This window comes from Clinocottus analis, unplaced genomic scaffold, assembly GCF_023055335.1.
Source record: "Clinocottus analis isolate CAN_PGR_092001 unplaced genomic scaffold, fCliAna1.0.p SCAF_18, whole genome shotgun sequence".
NCBI classification, from domain to species: Eukaryota; Metazoa; Chordata; class Actinopteri; order Perciformes; family Cottidae; genus Clinocottus; species Clinocottus analis.
In genome coordinates this window covers 13,620,765-13,636,005 of record NW_027175909.1, presented here as the reverse complement: position 1 = coordinate 13,636,005, position 15,241 = coordinate 13,620,765, and the positions used below count along the sequence as shown (strand labels likewise).

The 15,241-nt window shown below is 41.4% G+C and overlaps 1 protein-coding gene across 1 annotated transcript in view; it reads right to left on the bottom strand.

Annotated features, from left to right (window-relative positions):
• The window catches only part of slc4a2b (solute carrier family 4 member 2b), a 35,043-nt gene that overhangs the window by 16,901 nt on the left and 2,901 nt on the right, over positions 1-15,241 (bottom strand). The window contains exons 2-3 of the mRNA XM_068582242.1: positions 11,065-11,143; positions 6,386-6,557 (exon numbers count right to left, since the gene is read on the bottom strand). Coding sequence (XP_068438343.1) covers positions 6,386-6,445 — 60 coding nt within the window. The 5' untranslated portion in view covers positions 6,446-6,557; positions 11,065-11,143. The remainder of the gene's footprint in view (positions 1-6,385; positions 6,558-11,064; positions 11,144-15,241) is intronic.

Sequence of the window (15,241 nt, the reverse complement as noted above, 5' to 3'; positions counted from 1 at the left end):
TACCTGAGGGATCAACAGAAAAAAAAAACTATACGTTCCACCTCAACGACCTCCAGAACAAACTGCCAAAGACAACTCGGCTCTTTAAAAGCACCAAACACTGGCGCTTTAAGTAGAAGAACAGCTTTTTAAGGGTCTAATATATATATATATATATATATATATATATATATATATATATATATATATATATATATATATATATATATATATATATATATATATACACACACAATATGGTGGAGTAGCTTGATTAAGTTCACAAGAGTCAACAATTTTTGCAACAGTTCCATTAGAAATTGTAAATAAATGAAAATATCACCCCGCGTCTGCGTCACTCTCTCAACTCTTGCGATATTCAATTAGACGAGCGCTCAGAATCCAGATGTGCGCCGCTACACTATCCAGCGGTTTATTTTCACAGAGCTCTCATTCATATCATGGTTTCACAATGAATCCCCAGAGGTTAGGAGCGATGTGCGAGGGATTCTCGAAGAGGTGAGAGAATGTTCCACGACCGAAAACCATGTGCGAAAACAAGCCGATGGGGAGTCGAAGAAAAAAACAAAACCAGACATTGAAGAAGACTTTGACGAAGAGTTTAAGGGACTTACCTCGCTCATGGCAACGTGAGCTTAATTACAATCTACGTGTTGGTGGCAACAAGTGTCGCTGCCCTCCAACATGACACAACTGGAGCACTGACCCTCGAGACATCTGTTAAGAGCTGCTGGCAGGAGACATCCCTCTCCCTTCAGCTTATCAAAGCCTCGTGATGCCCTAATCAGAGCCCTATCGGCCAACCTGCCACCTTCACCAAGTCTGCCCATTGTACCGGGGCAGAATAAACAAGACTCTCGTTCTCGCTTTGAGGACAAACGCTGGCCTGAAAGGACAAGCCGTGTTTGAACAGCCAGGAACAAAACCTGGCGTTGACATTCATCTCCACGTCTTAACTTTGACACACGAAGCCTAAATATTGACCAAGCTGCTCAAAAGGACAATGTAAATGCATAGGAACTACAACATCTATCCATTTTTTGATGGCTAATATTGACAGAAGACATGTTAAGCGACAGGCTGAAATGAATTGGGATTAAAATGTTGCATACGCCAGGAAGAAAAAAGTCTCTACACGACTCTTGCTTGGTGATTTTCTTCAAAGTAAATCCTACATCTTTACTCAGTTCAATTTTAGTCGTAAAGTACTTTTTATTTTCATAAATATTGATAACACCAAACTTTGTTTTAGCAATCAATAAGATCCCGATAAGGCAAAAATATTTAGAATTGATGTTCATGATAGGAATTGACCGAACAAGAGCTAGCATTTGCTCATTAGCACGGAGTACCAAGTACAGCTGAGGCTAATGGGAATGAAGGGCTAAAATAAATTACGATTTTGACCCTGTGATACACTAGAAGGTTAAAAGATCTCCAAAGTTGTTACAGTTCTGCATGAATATCTGTACCAAACTATTTAATGGATTGCTATGAAATGTGGTACAAAAGGGGGAAAACAAAAATAAGATAATGTTCTTATCTTTCAGCTGTAATTTATCTTAGCTTAGTGGTGACGGAAATGAATGTCAAATCGTTAATCGTGAAGCAAGATAGTTTTGAAAAGTAGTGTGCGTGTGCAGTGGCTGTGTTGCATAATGAGGCGGACACTCGACCGTGTGCGGAGGCTGCAGGAGAGATTATCTGCGTCTTGAAGTAGGCTCAAATCCCACACAGTCAGCATTTGCAGGGTGAAGGGGGAGAGAGGCAGCGGATGTCGTTGCGATCATGTGGCTGATGAGTCACTGCATTCCTGCATATCTCAAAACGAGTCTGCGAGGAGACCCGGGTGCACGGTGTGCTTCGAGTCGCCGATTATTCAATTGACGCGTCTGAGTTGTAACCCAGTTTCGTCCTCGGCCAACTGCGAATTGTTGTGTTACGCAATCACAGATTTACACAACTTCCCGATTACAACATGAATTAAAAAAAGGCATGTTTGCGCTGCTTAAAATCTAATATAAACGTTTACGTCATAACCTCGGTCAATTTAATCAAGAGATCCTCCAATCGGTCAGAGACTGGAAAATAAGTCTCCGATGCCTTTGTTTTTGCTTCCTATCGAGTGACGGATTATATTTGCGTTGAAAATTGGGTTTCTGGTTTATTATTTCCTATTATGCAACAGAGTTTCCAGTAGCTAAACACACAAAGATCATTTTACTGAGATTGTGGTCTCCCACCTCGGTTTTATCTCGGTTGAAGATGTCTAAGCCCAACGAGGCTGCCAGCTGCACGTCATAGGAGGTCACTGAGGTAATAAAACACGATAGGGAGGACGAGGTGCAAACGACTGAGCTGATCCTTCTATATGATGGCTCACTGACACTGTTGCACTTCAATGTCAAAGCTCACCATTATTTACAGCTTGAAGATATGACGAGATGACTGCAGGTTTTGGTGAATGTCGTTGTCCAGATGCTTGTTGGGGTGTCACAACATGATTAACCGGACAAAAGAGAAAGTAGATCTGCCCACCGGCACCTGTAAAGCGCACTAACAACGTATATGTAGTTTGTTTAGACCGTGCCATCAATGCTAAGCTAAGTGGCTGCTGGTTGCAGCTTTAATGGAGAGACATGGTAGTGATATAAAACTTCTCACCCTGCTCCCAACGAGAAAACAAATAAGCACATTTCTCACATATATTAAACAATAGCCTCATAGTTTGACACCTCGTCATCACTGAAACAAAAAAAAAAAAAAACAAAAAAAAAAAAAGGTATAGCACATAACCCCAGCTAATGTGCAATCTGGTGTTTTTACACTTGTTTGCACATAGTAAACAAAGTCAACATCAGTTCATGAGCTTTAGAGGATGATTCTCCGTTTCTAGTGTATGCTAAGCTAAGAAAGCTGTCTTTTGGTTCTGGCTTTATAGGTACCAAAAGACAGAAGTTAGATATTAATCTTCTAATCTAGCGCTCGGTAAGAAAGGAATAGTTGACATCCAATAATCTAGACGCTTTTCATTCAATGGATTGTTTGCAGGGATGAAATGCCCTAAAGAAAGACACTGAGCCCTTAGCAGCTTCAGTTTCTGTGCAAAGCAAACAAAGACAAACCTTTGCAAACTGTTTTAAACTGACCTAGCAGCACGGCAGGTTTCTTAATATTTCTTATTAAAGAAAAAACAGCTGAAACGCTTACAGTGCTGCTCACCTTTAAAGGAACAATTCATAATCCACCTGACATCACCAGAGGGGGGACAATCTGTAACTAGTGACGCATTAAGATGACATTAGGCTGCAACTATTACCTTGGATTTCTAATTCCTGAGAAAAGTCAATGAGCTGTTGACGAAGTAAAAAGTACATCTCAAACCCCCGAGAACTATGAACATTAACCTGCTGCAGAGTTCGTTTTGGAGGTTAACTTTACCTTAAGAAGCAAAGTCAGAAGAAGAAAGTCAGTATACATTTAGGCTTAGAAAATCTCTATTTACCAAATGTAGGTTAATGTGTAATGACTGACTGGGAATGATAAGAAAAAGACAGAAATATCACAAACGGAAAAGAAGCCACGTGACGCCGAGTCCTCCATTAACAAACCGCTTTGACAAAACAAACTCACCTTTAAAGAATACAGATAGTCCATCAAGTTACACACAGGTGTGTTGCTGCAGCCTGGAGCACGAGAAGATAGCTCTATTTGCTTTTACAATGTCAAAAGACAAAAGCGAGATATGTCCGCCACTTTTATGGAAGGCAACCTTGCCTCCCATTTCAGTTAGCCGTCGTCATGTGACCAACGGAAAGACATTACTCACTTTCCCGTTTAGCCCTTAAATATCCAAACGGGATTGTCTGAACTCTCCCTGAACACACACACACACACAAACCCACATTGTTGAGGAGATAATAATTAACTTAGTGGAGTTGAAGCCAGAAGACCAACCAATAAAAAAAGGTGCTGTCATACAGCAAACCGTTTTTATCTCGAGGGAGCTTCTTGGTCTTCAGGCTGCTGGCGAGTCTAAATATAGCCACGTGGCAAAGGAAATTCATTCATTAATTCGGAACAGGCTTGACAGAATTTCTCAATTAAAGGACGTCAATCAACACATTCTGCCAGAGATCGATGTGGCCAAAGTTAATATCGGGTCTTCTCCCGTTTGAAGACAATGTTGTGTGCAATGTATACAGCTAAAGGGAAGATTATCTTAACCCCACACAGTTGAAACAAAGACAAAAGTATCCAACTTTCTGAACAAAGCAAAGTACATGTTGGATTATAAAGAACTTCAAACGTTGTACTTCACACCTACTTTATCATATTTCAGTTACTTTGCAGGCGGTAGAGTGAAACACATCTACAGCTTTTGTAAATCCTTTATATAAACAACCGAAAGAGATAAGAGAAAATAAATGAGGTGGATTCAAAGGTAATTTATTTATTTAGTTGAATTCAAAATGCTGTTAGTTATGTTTAAAGACAAGAAATGATTGTTTGTGATAAGATCAGCTGATGATGAAAATCACAGAAGGGAACTTCCTTGTTAAACTAAGTTTGCACAAACTACATTGAGGCAGATTTGTATTTCAGTGTGTGAAGTCAAACTGTCAAAGTACTTTCAAGGTTGATCATCTATTATTCAATTTAAGAAAATGCATAGAGACCAGATAATGGCATGATATGGAATTAATGGGTTTTAAATGTGTGTGGCCGGGCCTTAAGAGGCTGTTGAAAGTATTGACAGACCATTTATGGTAGATAATTTATGTTAGTATTATGAAGGAAGAGATACTTGAACACTTCACTTCTTTCTGTTGTAATTAATTAGTTGTAAAATAACTAAATAATGTGTTTCCAACTGTTTTAATAACATGAAACTCTATGGAAATAAATGGAATGAATAAATCATCCAAAATGTGTAGTAGTGAAACCACAAAAGTACGAGGAGTTACACATACGGCCCCTCTGTCTCTCTGCACCTCTTTCATGGATCAGTAGCTAAGTGTCGCATAGCCAACCTCCAAAATACTCTGCATTCTTTGGACTGGTGGGGTTGGCTTTCAAACCTGTACAGCGCTTATGATGTGCATGTCCTACAGGTGGATGCACTGGTTGTCAGCATGGTGATCACAGAGTTGCGCAACACTGGAAAAAGGAAGCAGCTGGCAGCATGCTGGCAAAAAAAATGCAAAGTAAGCATTTCCTACATTTGTATTGCAATGAAGAACAAAGCAGCTGTGCCGCTGCTGAAGGACCACCATGAGCACGTATACAGGAAAGTTTGACCAAGAATCTGGATTCTTCAAATCAGAAATTAGCTCTCTGCAGCTAAAATAAAAAGCTAAACCTCATCAGAAGTTGGGCAGAAGTAGCCCGATTTGTTAAGAGTGAAAAATAGTAAACTCTCTTTGGATGTTGAGGGGCATTTAGGGGAAATCCTTAACTTATTTAAAAGAACATGAGAAAAGTTGGTAAATCCGTAAAAAAGGAAAAGCAATCGGACATCATTCCTTGAACGCAGCAACCATCACAAACTGATCATATCTAACGATGTGAGGCTTTTCATGGTGGGGGGGGGGGGGTCGGTTAAGCTTGTGATATTTTCTACTGCAGCATCTAAATCATCCTAAAATGAATTTGTTGAACCTCTCAAGCTGGGGAATGCAGTTTTCTTTGGCTGCCGACCGGCATGCCCTCCAGGCAGCATTTCTCTCACGTCAATCCCACCAGCAGCCATGCAATTACGTTTTTCATTAGAAGCCAATATTATTTTAGTTTCCAACGCTGGCAACCCATCGACTTTAAGAAAGGAGGAAGGAAACCGTTTCATTCTTCAGTGCTGTGGTGAAAAGGGAAACTCAACAGGAGCAGCTCTCTGTGCAGATCTAAAGGTGTTTTTTTAAACTATTCTTAACGGTTTTATTTTTGCAGTCAGAAGTACTGAAAGTTTCCAGGGAATTGGCTTTAGGATGTGACTAGATGTGTACACACATAGCTCTGGAGGGAACAGCACTGTCCAAAATACACATACCGATGCCAGAGAGGACTGAGGGAGCTGATGCAGCGTAAATCGAAAAATCGAAAATTAAAAGCTAAATATCTACAGACTCATGCATGAAAAGACAATAAACTTCTAATTGTGAGTTTAATCTCCTCCCTGAGGAGGATTTGACCTGGTGTGACACACACTCTGCCTCACGTGTAGGCTTTCTCAGGCCGCATTTATCATGTCATATGCAGATAGGAACCATTCACACAAACAAACGGGAAGTAATCCATTAATTAATCCCCCACTGATGCGTTTTATCATGTGAAGCCTGAGCCGACAGGGCGGATGGAGGCTGGCCTGCGTGCGGCGGTGTGGACTTACGCTGTGAATAACCGATGACCTGGCATCTGTAATCTGGTGGGGAGAGCTGGGATTGCTCATGGCTCCAGAGTGGAGTCGCTGCTGGAGAGGCTCTGGAAAGCTGGTCTGGATCGGTGCGGCTTTAGCCCTTCTCTTTCTCACTGGGACTCAGACAGCTTTTGGGCAGCATAACCTGGAGACAGATACAGATCCGGGGTTAGGACACGTTAAGGTGGAGATTTCACAACGTGGGGTAAAGCTGCGGGCCAGGAATCAATAAGTGTTTTTAATTGTTTTGGCTCTTGAACCTTTTATAATACTTTGTCCTCCAATTTTAGGACTTAGCAGCAAGAATATGATATAAATCCACACAAAAAACTATTTTATGAGGAAAAAGAAGGGACCTAACCTACGGGGATAACCAAATGAGTATGCGTTTGCTAATATCTAGAGGTCACAGACATCAGTAACTGCCTGCAAAACATTTGCAACCAAATATTAAAATATGCAGACGTTTTGAGATCATGTTTCTTTCTCTACTAAAACGGAAAAACATCCATGCTGGCAGCTCTGTAAGGCCTTACAGACACATCATTGCTCTAAGCTCCATGCTCACATGAGCATGCCAACATACTCACAAATGACACAGTTAACTTGCACTTTAACCTCATAAAGTGCTGACTCTTTTTTGCCTGTGTTAAAATGCATAGCCAGCAAAATACAAACGGCAAAGCAACATGCTCCACTGGGGGACCACAATAAGGAGTAATCAACGGTTTCAGGATTTCCTGGAAGACACTCGAGTACCTTTGAGTCCCCAGACCCGCTGCATAAACACAGATGGCCTAAACTGAATGGCGTTTTCATGATGAATCGCAAACACAACGCCACTCATGAGGCACGCTGGCAACAGAAGAAGTGCACACACCGACACACACGTCTTCTTTCTTTTCTATGATTTCAAACCTTGTAGTATTTCCTCGTCGCCATTCAAGGTTATTAACCATTAGAGCCAGATAAGAGCCAGATAACAGCGCTACCGTGCAGAGGACCTGTTGATAAGCGGCGGCACGTGCCTCGGCTAACCTCCACCCTCACCGCTCTCGAGAAGCCGACGCACGGCACACAACCGCAGGAATCCAAGCGCGATTTCAGTCGGCCCGAGAGGAAAGGGATTTTGTAAACGGAGATGCACGAAAAGACGACAAAGAATTTTGGAAGCAATATGCTGCAATGTAGCAACCAATGGAAGCAATATAGATCTTGATAAAGCATATATTGTCATGAAAGTGGCTCATTGCTCATCATTTTCTTTGTTCTCTAGGATTATAAACTAACTATTTTGGCTTTCAGAATTTGAAGAAGTCACCTTGGCTTTTAGGGAAACTTACTATTTTAAAGGGGCGAACAAGAAATAATGGATCGATCAAGAAGATAGTTACTTGTAGCCCTAGTTCTTGATCTTTGCAACACTGTAGCTTTATTATATCGACAGGTGTATAGTGCATGACCTCAAATGACACTGAGGATGCATTACTAAACATGACGTATCTAAATGAATTGAAGCAAACAACAAAACCCTTTGCGTCACAGACGTTAAATATACTAGATACCCAGGCGGTCCGGAGCATATCACACTTTACAGGAATCTCCTCCTCACCAGTGGTTTTCCTTCCGTCTAAAAGCACAGGAGGGCCCTCTTTTGGTTCACTTTACAGTGTCACAGCAAGAAATCATGTTCTGGCTCTCTGACAGCCGCTATCAAAGGAACGATAAGCCTTTCTGCTGCCCGACGACAATCATATCAATGACCTTGTTGACAGGGAGGGATTTTTCTGAGCGGTTTATTTCACTAAAACCCAAATCGATGATAAGGGATTAAATGCAGTGCGGACAAAAGAAGACATCATCCTCCAAAGAGGCCTGAAACTGAGACACCCGGCAGACAGCACACGGTTTTGGCAACGCTCTTCTTTTGCTCTGCCAAAAAGGTCATTCACTGCGCTAATTGTTGATTACAAACCAGCAGCTCTTCTATTCAGAACAGCAACTTTAACTGGTTGAAGACAATCCAATACCTGTAGCAGAGGCAATAAAGGAGTTAGTCTGGGCGTGTTTGAAGATTACTTTCTCAGTAAACCTAGACCCCACCCCTGTGGAAGAGGCAGGACGGCTACACAGGGATAAAGTTACAGAACCCTGGGATACAGAGCAAAAAGCATGGGAACCAGCTTATCTACCTCAGGGCATGGCTGTAATAATACAGAACACAATAATGACCAGAGGAGAACACAATAATGCCAATTGTCTTGGTGGGCCAGCAGATTTCAGCATCGTCTTCAATGAGCTAAACATTCTTGTCTGCAATGGAGCACAATCAGTCAGAGGCACCGAATAAAAAGGAACTTGTTGTTACGCAATGACCCAAATGACCAAAAGGACATGGATGAATGCTGACAGTGTCAGAGGAAGTGAGAACAAGACGCTCGGTGTTTCTCCAGGAAGAACTTCATCATCTTCTTAAAGTGGACCAGAAGCCCAGTGCCTCACAGTCAGACTTTTCCTAAAATAAGACGCCCGCACACCCACTTTTCCGTTTAAGATTTACTCACAGCCTAAAATGTGTGCATGCAGGGCTTTGGGAAAACTATCCTACTGGGAGGAAGTAAGTATGAAAACAGGAAGGTGAGGAGGAGCTGTAAAACGTATTTAAAAAAAAATAAAAAATAGAAACAGGGAACTTTGAATTTCTTTCGAGCATTCATAATGTTAGACTTTAGAAAGAGTTTACTGTAAAACCACATGCATGCTTGGACTGGACCTATAATCCAAAGATAATAACAGTTAAAACTAAATGTCTACCCTGTGACATCACAGGTTAACTCAACTTGTCACTGTACAACCTACAGAGAGTAGACTATATAAGCAGGTTATATGTGAAGACGCTACCTTTGACCGAGAGAAACCGTCAGCTACAGAAAGTGAAAACCATTTGCACTGTAGTCCTGTTTAAAGCGCAGACGGGTCAGACCTGTGAGCTTTAGATGTCACACATTTTAAAATACCACAGAGGGAAAAACTAGCAGCCAAACACTCTCCTTTAAAGGATACCCTTGAGACTTAAAAGCCTCTCTGTATTCAAGTCAACATACATCCCATTTACATTCGGAGTGACTCGACAGCTGATTTTGAGTAATCCAGCTATTTATGATTCTGGGGAAATAACATGTCGGAAACTTAATCACCAAAATGTAGACATTTGCGTCACATCTTTATAGGAAGGTGATAACTCAAGACCACACGTTTGTTTGTTCTTTATCAGTATTAAGATCTATGACACGGTGACTCATCTTTCCTGTAGAGTGCAAATATAGTATACCTGACAAAGTCTGCTTGGTATGTTGTAAATTTCATTTTCCTCCTTTTATTTGGAATAAACGGCGCACCCTTTTATGGAAAAGGAGAATAAAAAGGGAGATGGCACTCTGAACACAATGCCTTTCTTTCAAATTTGAGAGGTTTCATGTGTTTTTTGGATACCCTGTTGGGTTTTTCTTAAAGACAGAACAATGACACATAAATCGGAGGCACTCATGTAGTCGGAGAGGAGAATTGGAGCCGAGAGAAGTAACGACTCACAATATCGACTGCCCTTAAAAATGGCCAAGATTTGTTTTTCAAAAATGTCAATTTTCTCTCTTCCGCATAGATTACTGAAATGTGACCTTTAAGCTTAAAGATAGACATAACGGTTAATGACATTAAGGGAAAGGAGCGAGACAGTCAGACGACAGGACAGAGGTCATGAGCCACACTCAAACTCACAGCACAAGGCCACATGAGCGTTAAGCCTATGATACGGCCGGCCGGGCTTCAATCACGCAGCTTCACACGCGTCCAGCACAGACTGTATGATCATCTACAAATTATCAAAAAGGGCATAATTAAAGAACAGTTCAATGAAATAGACAAACTACCAATAAGAAATGTCCGTCCAGAAATAGCAGCTTGATCCAAATGTCCAAACCTCAACCAACACACGGTCCTGTACTTATTGAGGCAGGACAATGACAGGGAGGAAAGGTTTCATTAGAGAAACCCAGACAGTGTCTGATTCATTTGTTTAATTTTAGCTGACGATGTAAGTCTATAAAGGCATCTTCTTCCTGATTAAGTTATTGAGATAGCTCCAATGGCGTAAAGATAAAATCGTGGCCTTCGTGTGTTTATCTGACACAATGACACGCTGTAAGATGAATTCAGAGAAGCAAACAGCATTATCGCCTGTGCAGGATCTTATGTAGAAAGACATGCGCATGATAAACAGCAATGAGTCAAATGGAGGTGGTTTAACAAAACAGAGCCATCACTTCCCCAAAAACATGGCCTTTAAAGGCTCTAATTTAGGATTCAGAAGAGTGGAAAAGCATTTGTGCGGTTAAGTCCGAAGTGGGCTTCGAGGGGCTTGTGTAAGGCTCTTTTTCCTGCTGTGTAACTGAAACTAACAGGAATAATCTCGTGAAAGTTTAGTCTGGTCACCTAATTGAAAACTAACCCAAACAAACAATTCGTTAGACAATATATCAAATAGAGAAAAAAAACAACAACAATCAGTTACAAAGTGACATTCTGGCAAATAAGACATCTTGAAAACATGACAAATGGTGAAAAATACAAAATTGTACATAATTGTACCATACCTTTGTGTGCTCACTGCAGAGAGGCCACCGCAGACATTGTAGTGCAATTCTGAACTCTGCTGTGAAGAGAGACCCGGGGCTGGTCAGAGTGCAGGGCAAAAACAAACAGAGGGAGAAGGGAGAGATAGGGAGACAAAAGAAATGAGAGTTAGAGATGTCGAGCCGATCATGTGCGGTCAAGCCTCTCCACAAGCTGAGAGCTCTCTCAGACAAACATGCACGGACTGATAGCGGCAGCCTTCCTCCTCGGGATTATGTTTCCTCCTCCAGCCTGCTGACAAGTAGCCATGTGACTCCAGCACCCATTCAAAGCTGAGTCAGAGCACACACACACACATTGATCTGTCTGTCACACACAAATGACCTCAACCTTAAGGTGGAAATTTAACCCAAATGATCAATACCTGTCCAGATTGTAAGAGTGTTTTTTAAACCCGCCCGTTTGTCTCGTCGACCGTAAAAACCAAACCAAGCGGTGGCAACTTGAAACTCCTCGGTACTGGTTGCGAACATCAACCCGTTGTGACCAACTCGAAGAAAGAGATTCCCCCCACTTTTTAATAGTAAGTAGTTCAAGAGAAAAGTTTGAAAAACTTAAGCATAACACTGCGGAGCAGAAATATGTTTTTTTCTGCTTTCCACATCTGTAAATTGGCTCAGCGACATTTAACATGAGACCCTTTTTGGGGGTCTCCACCCAGAGGTTGAGAACCACAGATTTAGCCCTCTCGGTCTAGTAATACACACGCTATGGTGATGATGTAACCTGCTAAACTAAGACGTGAACATGTTCAGCGTGTTAGCAGAGGGATGTTAGCGTTGAGGTTTCACACTATGGGTTTACCTCGGACACGGTCGGGGTGACAAAATTAGCTAAATGCTAACGCCACCATGTTAACATGCTCACAATGGTAAGGATAACAAGCACGAGGTTTATCACGATCATCATCTTCGTTTAGCCGGTTAGCGTACTAACATTTAGGTAGCACGTCACACACAGCACTCTCACAGGCTGATGGGAATTATTAAAACTAAATTTTATTGAAATTGCAGAACGTCAACGTCACAGGGACGCGAGAGGAAAGGTGAGAGGATCTCTAAAGTCATTAGGATACATAGTCTGATAATCAGATTGATTTAGCTATTGCTAAATGTCATTGTGGATCATAGTAGCATGGCTAAAAACAAATCAAAATATCATTTAAAAAAAGTGCATCAGCAGTCGGTTGGCAGCAATAATAGCCGAAAACATGCTGATCGTTGGTTGGTCCTTGAAGCACATGATGGTTACGTTGTGTTCCCCTTGTGGAAATACTGCATCTATTCTCACAGGGTCCATTTCAATCTTTTCCAGTCGGCAAGCGTGAATCAAACTCATGTTGTGGCGCACAGACAATAGGTGGCCAGCTGGTAATGAAAAGGTTTTTGAAATAAAAAATGATAGGGTGACATGAAAGGGAGTGCCACAAAAGCCTGGTTTACGTGCAGGAAAATTACTGACCTCTCTCTCTATTCAAATAATGAAGACTGGAAGTGAGTCATTGTGTACTGGCTTTCTTAAGAACATTGGGCAACTTGACTTCTCATGCAACTTTGCCAGCAGGAAGCTTTTAAACATCTCAAATGTGATTAATAAATAAGAGATTTTCTAAAAAATGAGCAAAGCAAAAGGATATTTGTGGATATATAAAGTTCGTAGTGCAAGTGCACATCTACTTTAGAACTGCATGTTTATAAATTTGCACAGGATGTTTATTAATTTGTTAATATGTGTGTGCATAAAATGAGTGGGAAAGCAACAACATGTTTCCTAATAAGTATTTTTAACTGCTCATGGCTTTTGATATTATTGTGGGTGCTGACATTTTTAAATACGTCCATCAGTTGTGTTGTCCACCTAAAATATCTGCTTGCATTTGTAGAGCTTTACGGTAATTTGTCCTTCAAATACACCCTGGCATGCTTCAGGTTCTTATTGTATTTGGCAATGGAAAAAAAAAGAAGAAAAAAAACTTGTCGTGTCATGGAGGAATCAACACCATTACACAATTAATCCCACCTAAAGTCATAAAAGCCGCCAGATTAATTGTGTTTTTGCAGGGAACAAAGAACAGTCCTGTGATCTAAACAAGTTGCTTTCCACGATCGCCAAATAATCGAGCGCTGCATTCCACATCAGCTTATACGAGCCTTGGGGCTAAAGAAATACCCAACTTCAGGAGGGGCTGGAGTGTGTGAGTGAGTGTGACAAATATAATTGTTTGTCCCCATGGATGAGGGATCACTGTGGAGTCACATGCATATCTTGCGTGGAAAAGAACAGTCGAAGCCACAAGCAGCTAAAATTGAAGTCCAATTCAAAGTCTGGGGATTTCCTCGACCCGCACAGTGCGCTAATAATAGCCGCATTATCCACTGTGGTCCACCATATTGAGAGCTGTGACTTCATGCGTGCGACGTTGATTGACAACTTTTTCTTAACCGTGACAACATGCCAATTACGCAACACTCCCGCAGAATAGAAATATTGTCCTCACTATGCTGTGACGTTTAAAAAAAAAGTAATTGAGCGTATTTTGAAATAATTCCAGGTTCATTTATTGTCTTCCAACATTTTTTGGGGGCCAAATGTGGTGAAATAAAATGAATCTGTGCCACATCCAAGAAATGTCCTGCACATCTCACAACATATTTTCTCTGCTGAAAGAAATAAAAAAAAAAAACATTAACGAGTTATTTTACACAATAGATTGCTTTTATGAAGTGTTACCGCCACTCGGAAATACTCCCTCCCACTTCCTGTTATTATTCTCTCCCTTCAAGTCTGAAACACGTCTGCAAGGTTTTTAGTCCTAGACGTTAAGGAAACACACTCGAGTGGTCAACCCAGGACAAACTGTGTACTTTAAAGCCAGCAGGGTATCGTGTCAACAGGTGACCACTACACCCAAAAACATGTGCAGCCTGAATTCAAACTTCTAAAACTTGATCCGAGAGAAAACTCACCAGAACACCGCTCAGTGCTCCCACGCAGCTCGGCAATGCAGAGACTGACCTCGATGAAGCTGTGTACCACCGATAGCTGCTCTGTTTGTGGATCTCTATGGGGATTTGGCGGCGGTGTAGGTTGATGTCTGGGCCTCTGTTGCCTCTCAGTGTTACAGCCTGAAATAGCTCGCGGGTTAAGAAGTCACCCATCCACCTCCTCTTTCGGCATGCGGGACGTTGTCTACCTCCCCGCTCTGTTCGACACAGTTTGAGCGGCCGCACAGACTTCACTCTGGGGTTTGGCAGCGTCCAGCACTTTAGCACGACTGTGCTAAGTTATGTGCGCACAGTCACTGGAACACGGACGGTGTCGCGGGCCGAGCCAACAGCTGCATTCAAGTCCACGGAGGCCCATCTGCATCTCGCTCTTTGTCCCGTCAGCAGCGGCTGTGCTCACAGCTAAGACAGCACCTGTCTTCAGGGCGAAGAGGGATTGAAGAGGCTACTGAATTCTGGCAGCTTACATAATGCTGGTCCATTGTCCTCTACTCGAAAGCCATCACCACTCAGGTATTTTTATACCTTAAGAAGGGTTAAGAGTGGAGGAGGCCAACCATACACACTCTGAAATGGAAACAAATGTCATGTGGAAACATTGCTTCTGCCTGCAGCCTCGAAATGTCCTTAAGCTTAACGGGCTATATTGGAGAGTTGGAATATAAAAAAAGGCCACAAAGTCCCAAGACAGAATAGTTAGAAGAGCTAAACAACCAAGTCAACAAAGAGCTTATGTAATATCACGCGTAATGAGTTAAGAGTCACGTTGGATTATTCATAATTCCTATTTTGTTTGAGGCTTGGATGTTAAAGATTATTTTCTACTTAAGTGTCAGACGTTAAATCCCAAGTTTTATGTCTGCAAAAGACTAATGAAAAGAAAAGAAAAAAAAAAAATATATATATATATATATTTTTTTTTTTCTTTTCTTTTTTCTTTCTATTGTTTTAATAAATCCAGACTCATCACCAGACTTAAAGATATATGGATTTCAGTATATTCTTGAGATACAAAAGTAGATTACGTATATTTTTGACACCCGTATGGGTATTTACTTACAATAAGTGTTTGTTGACAACAAATATAAGTAGTAGGTAGATCCGCTGGTAAAGTACGGTGTGGTTATGAAAG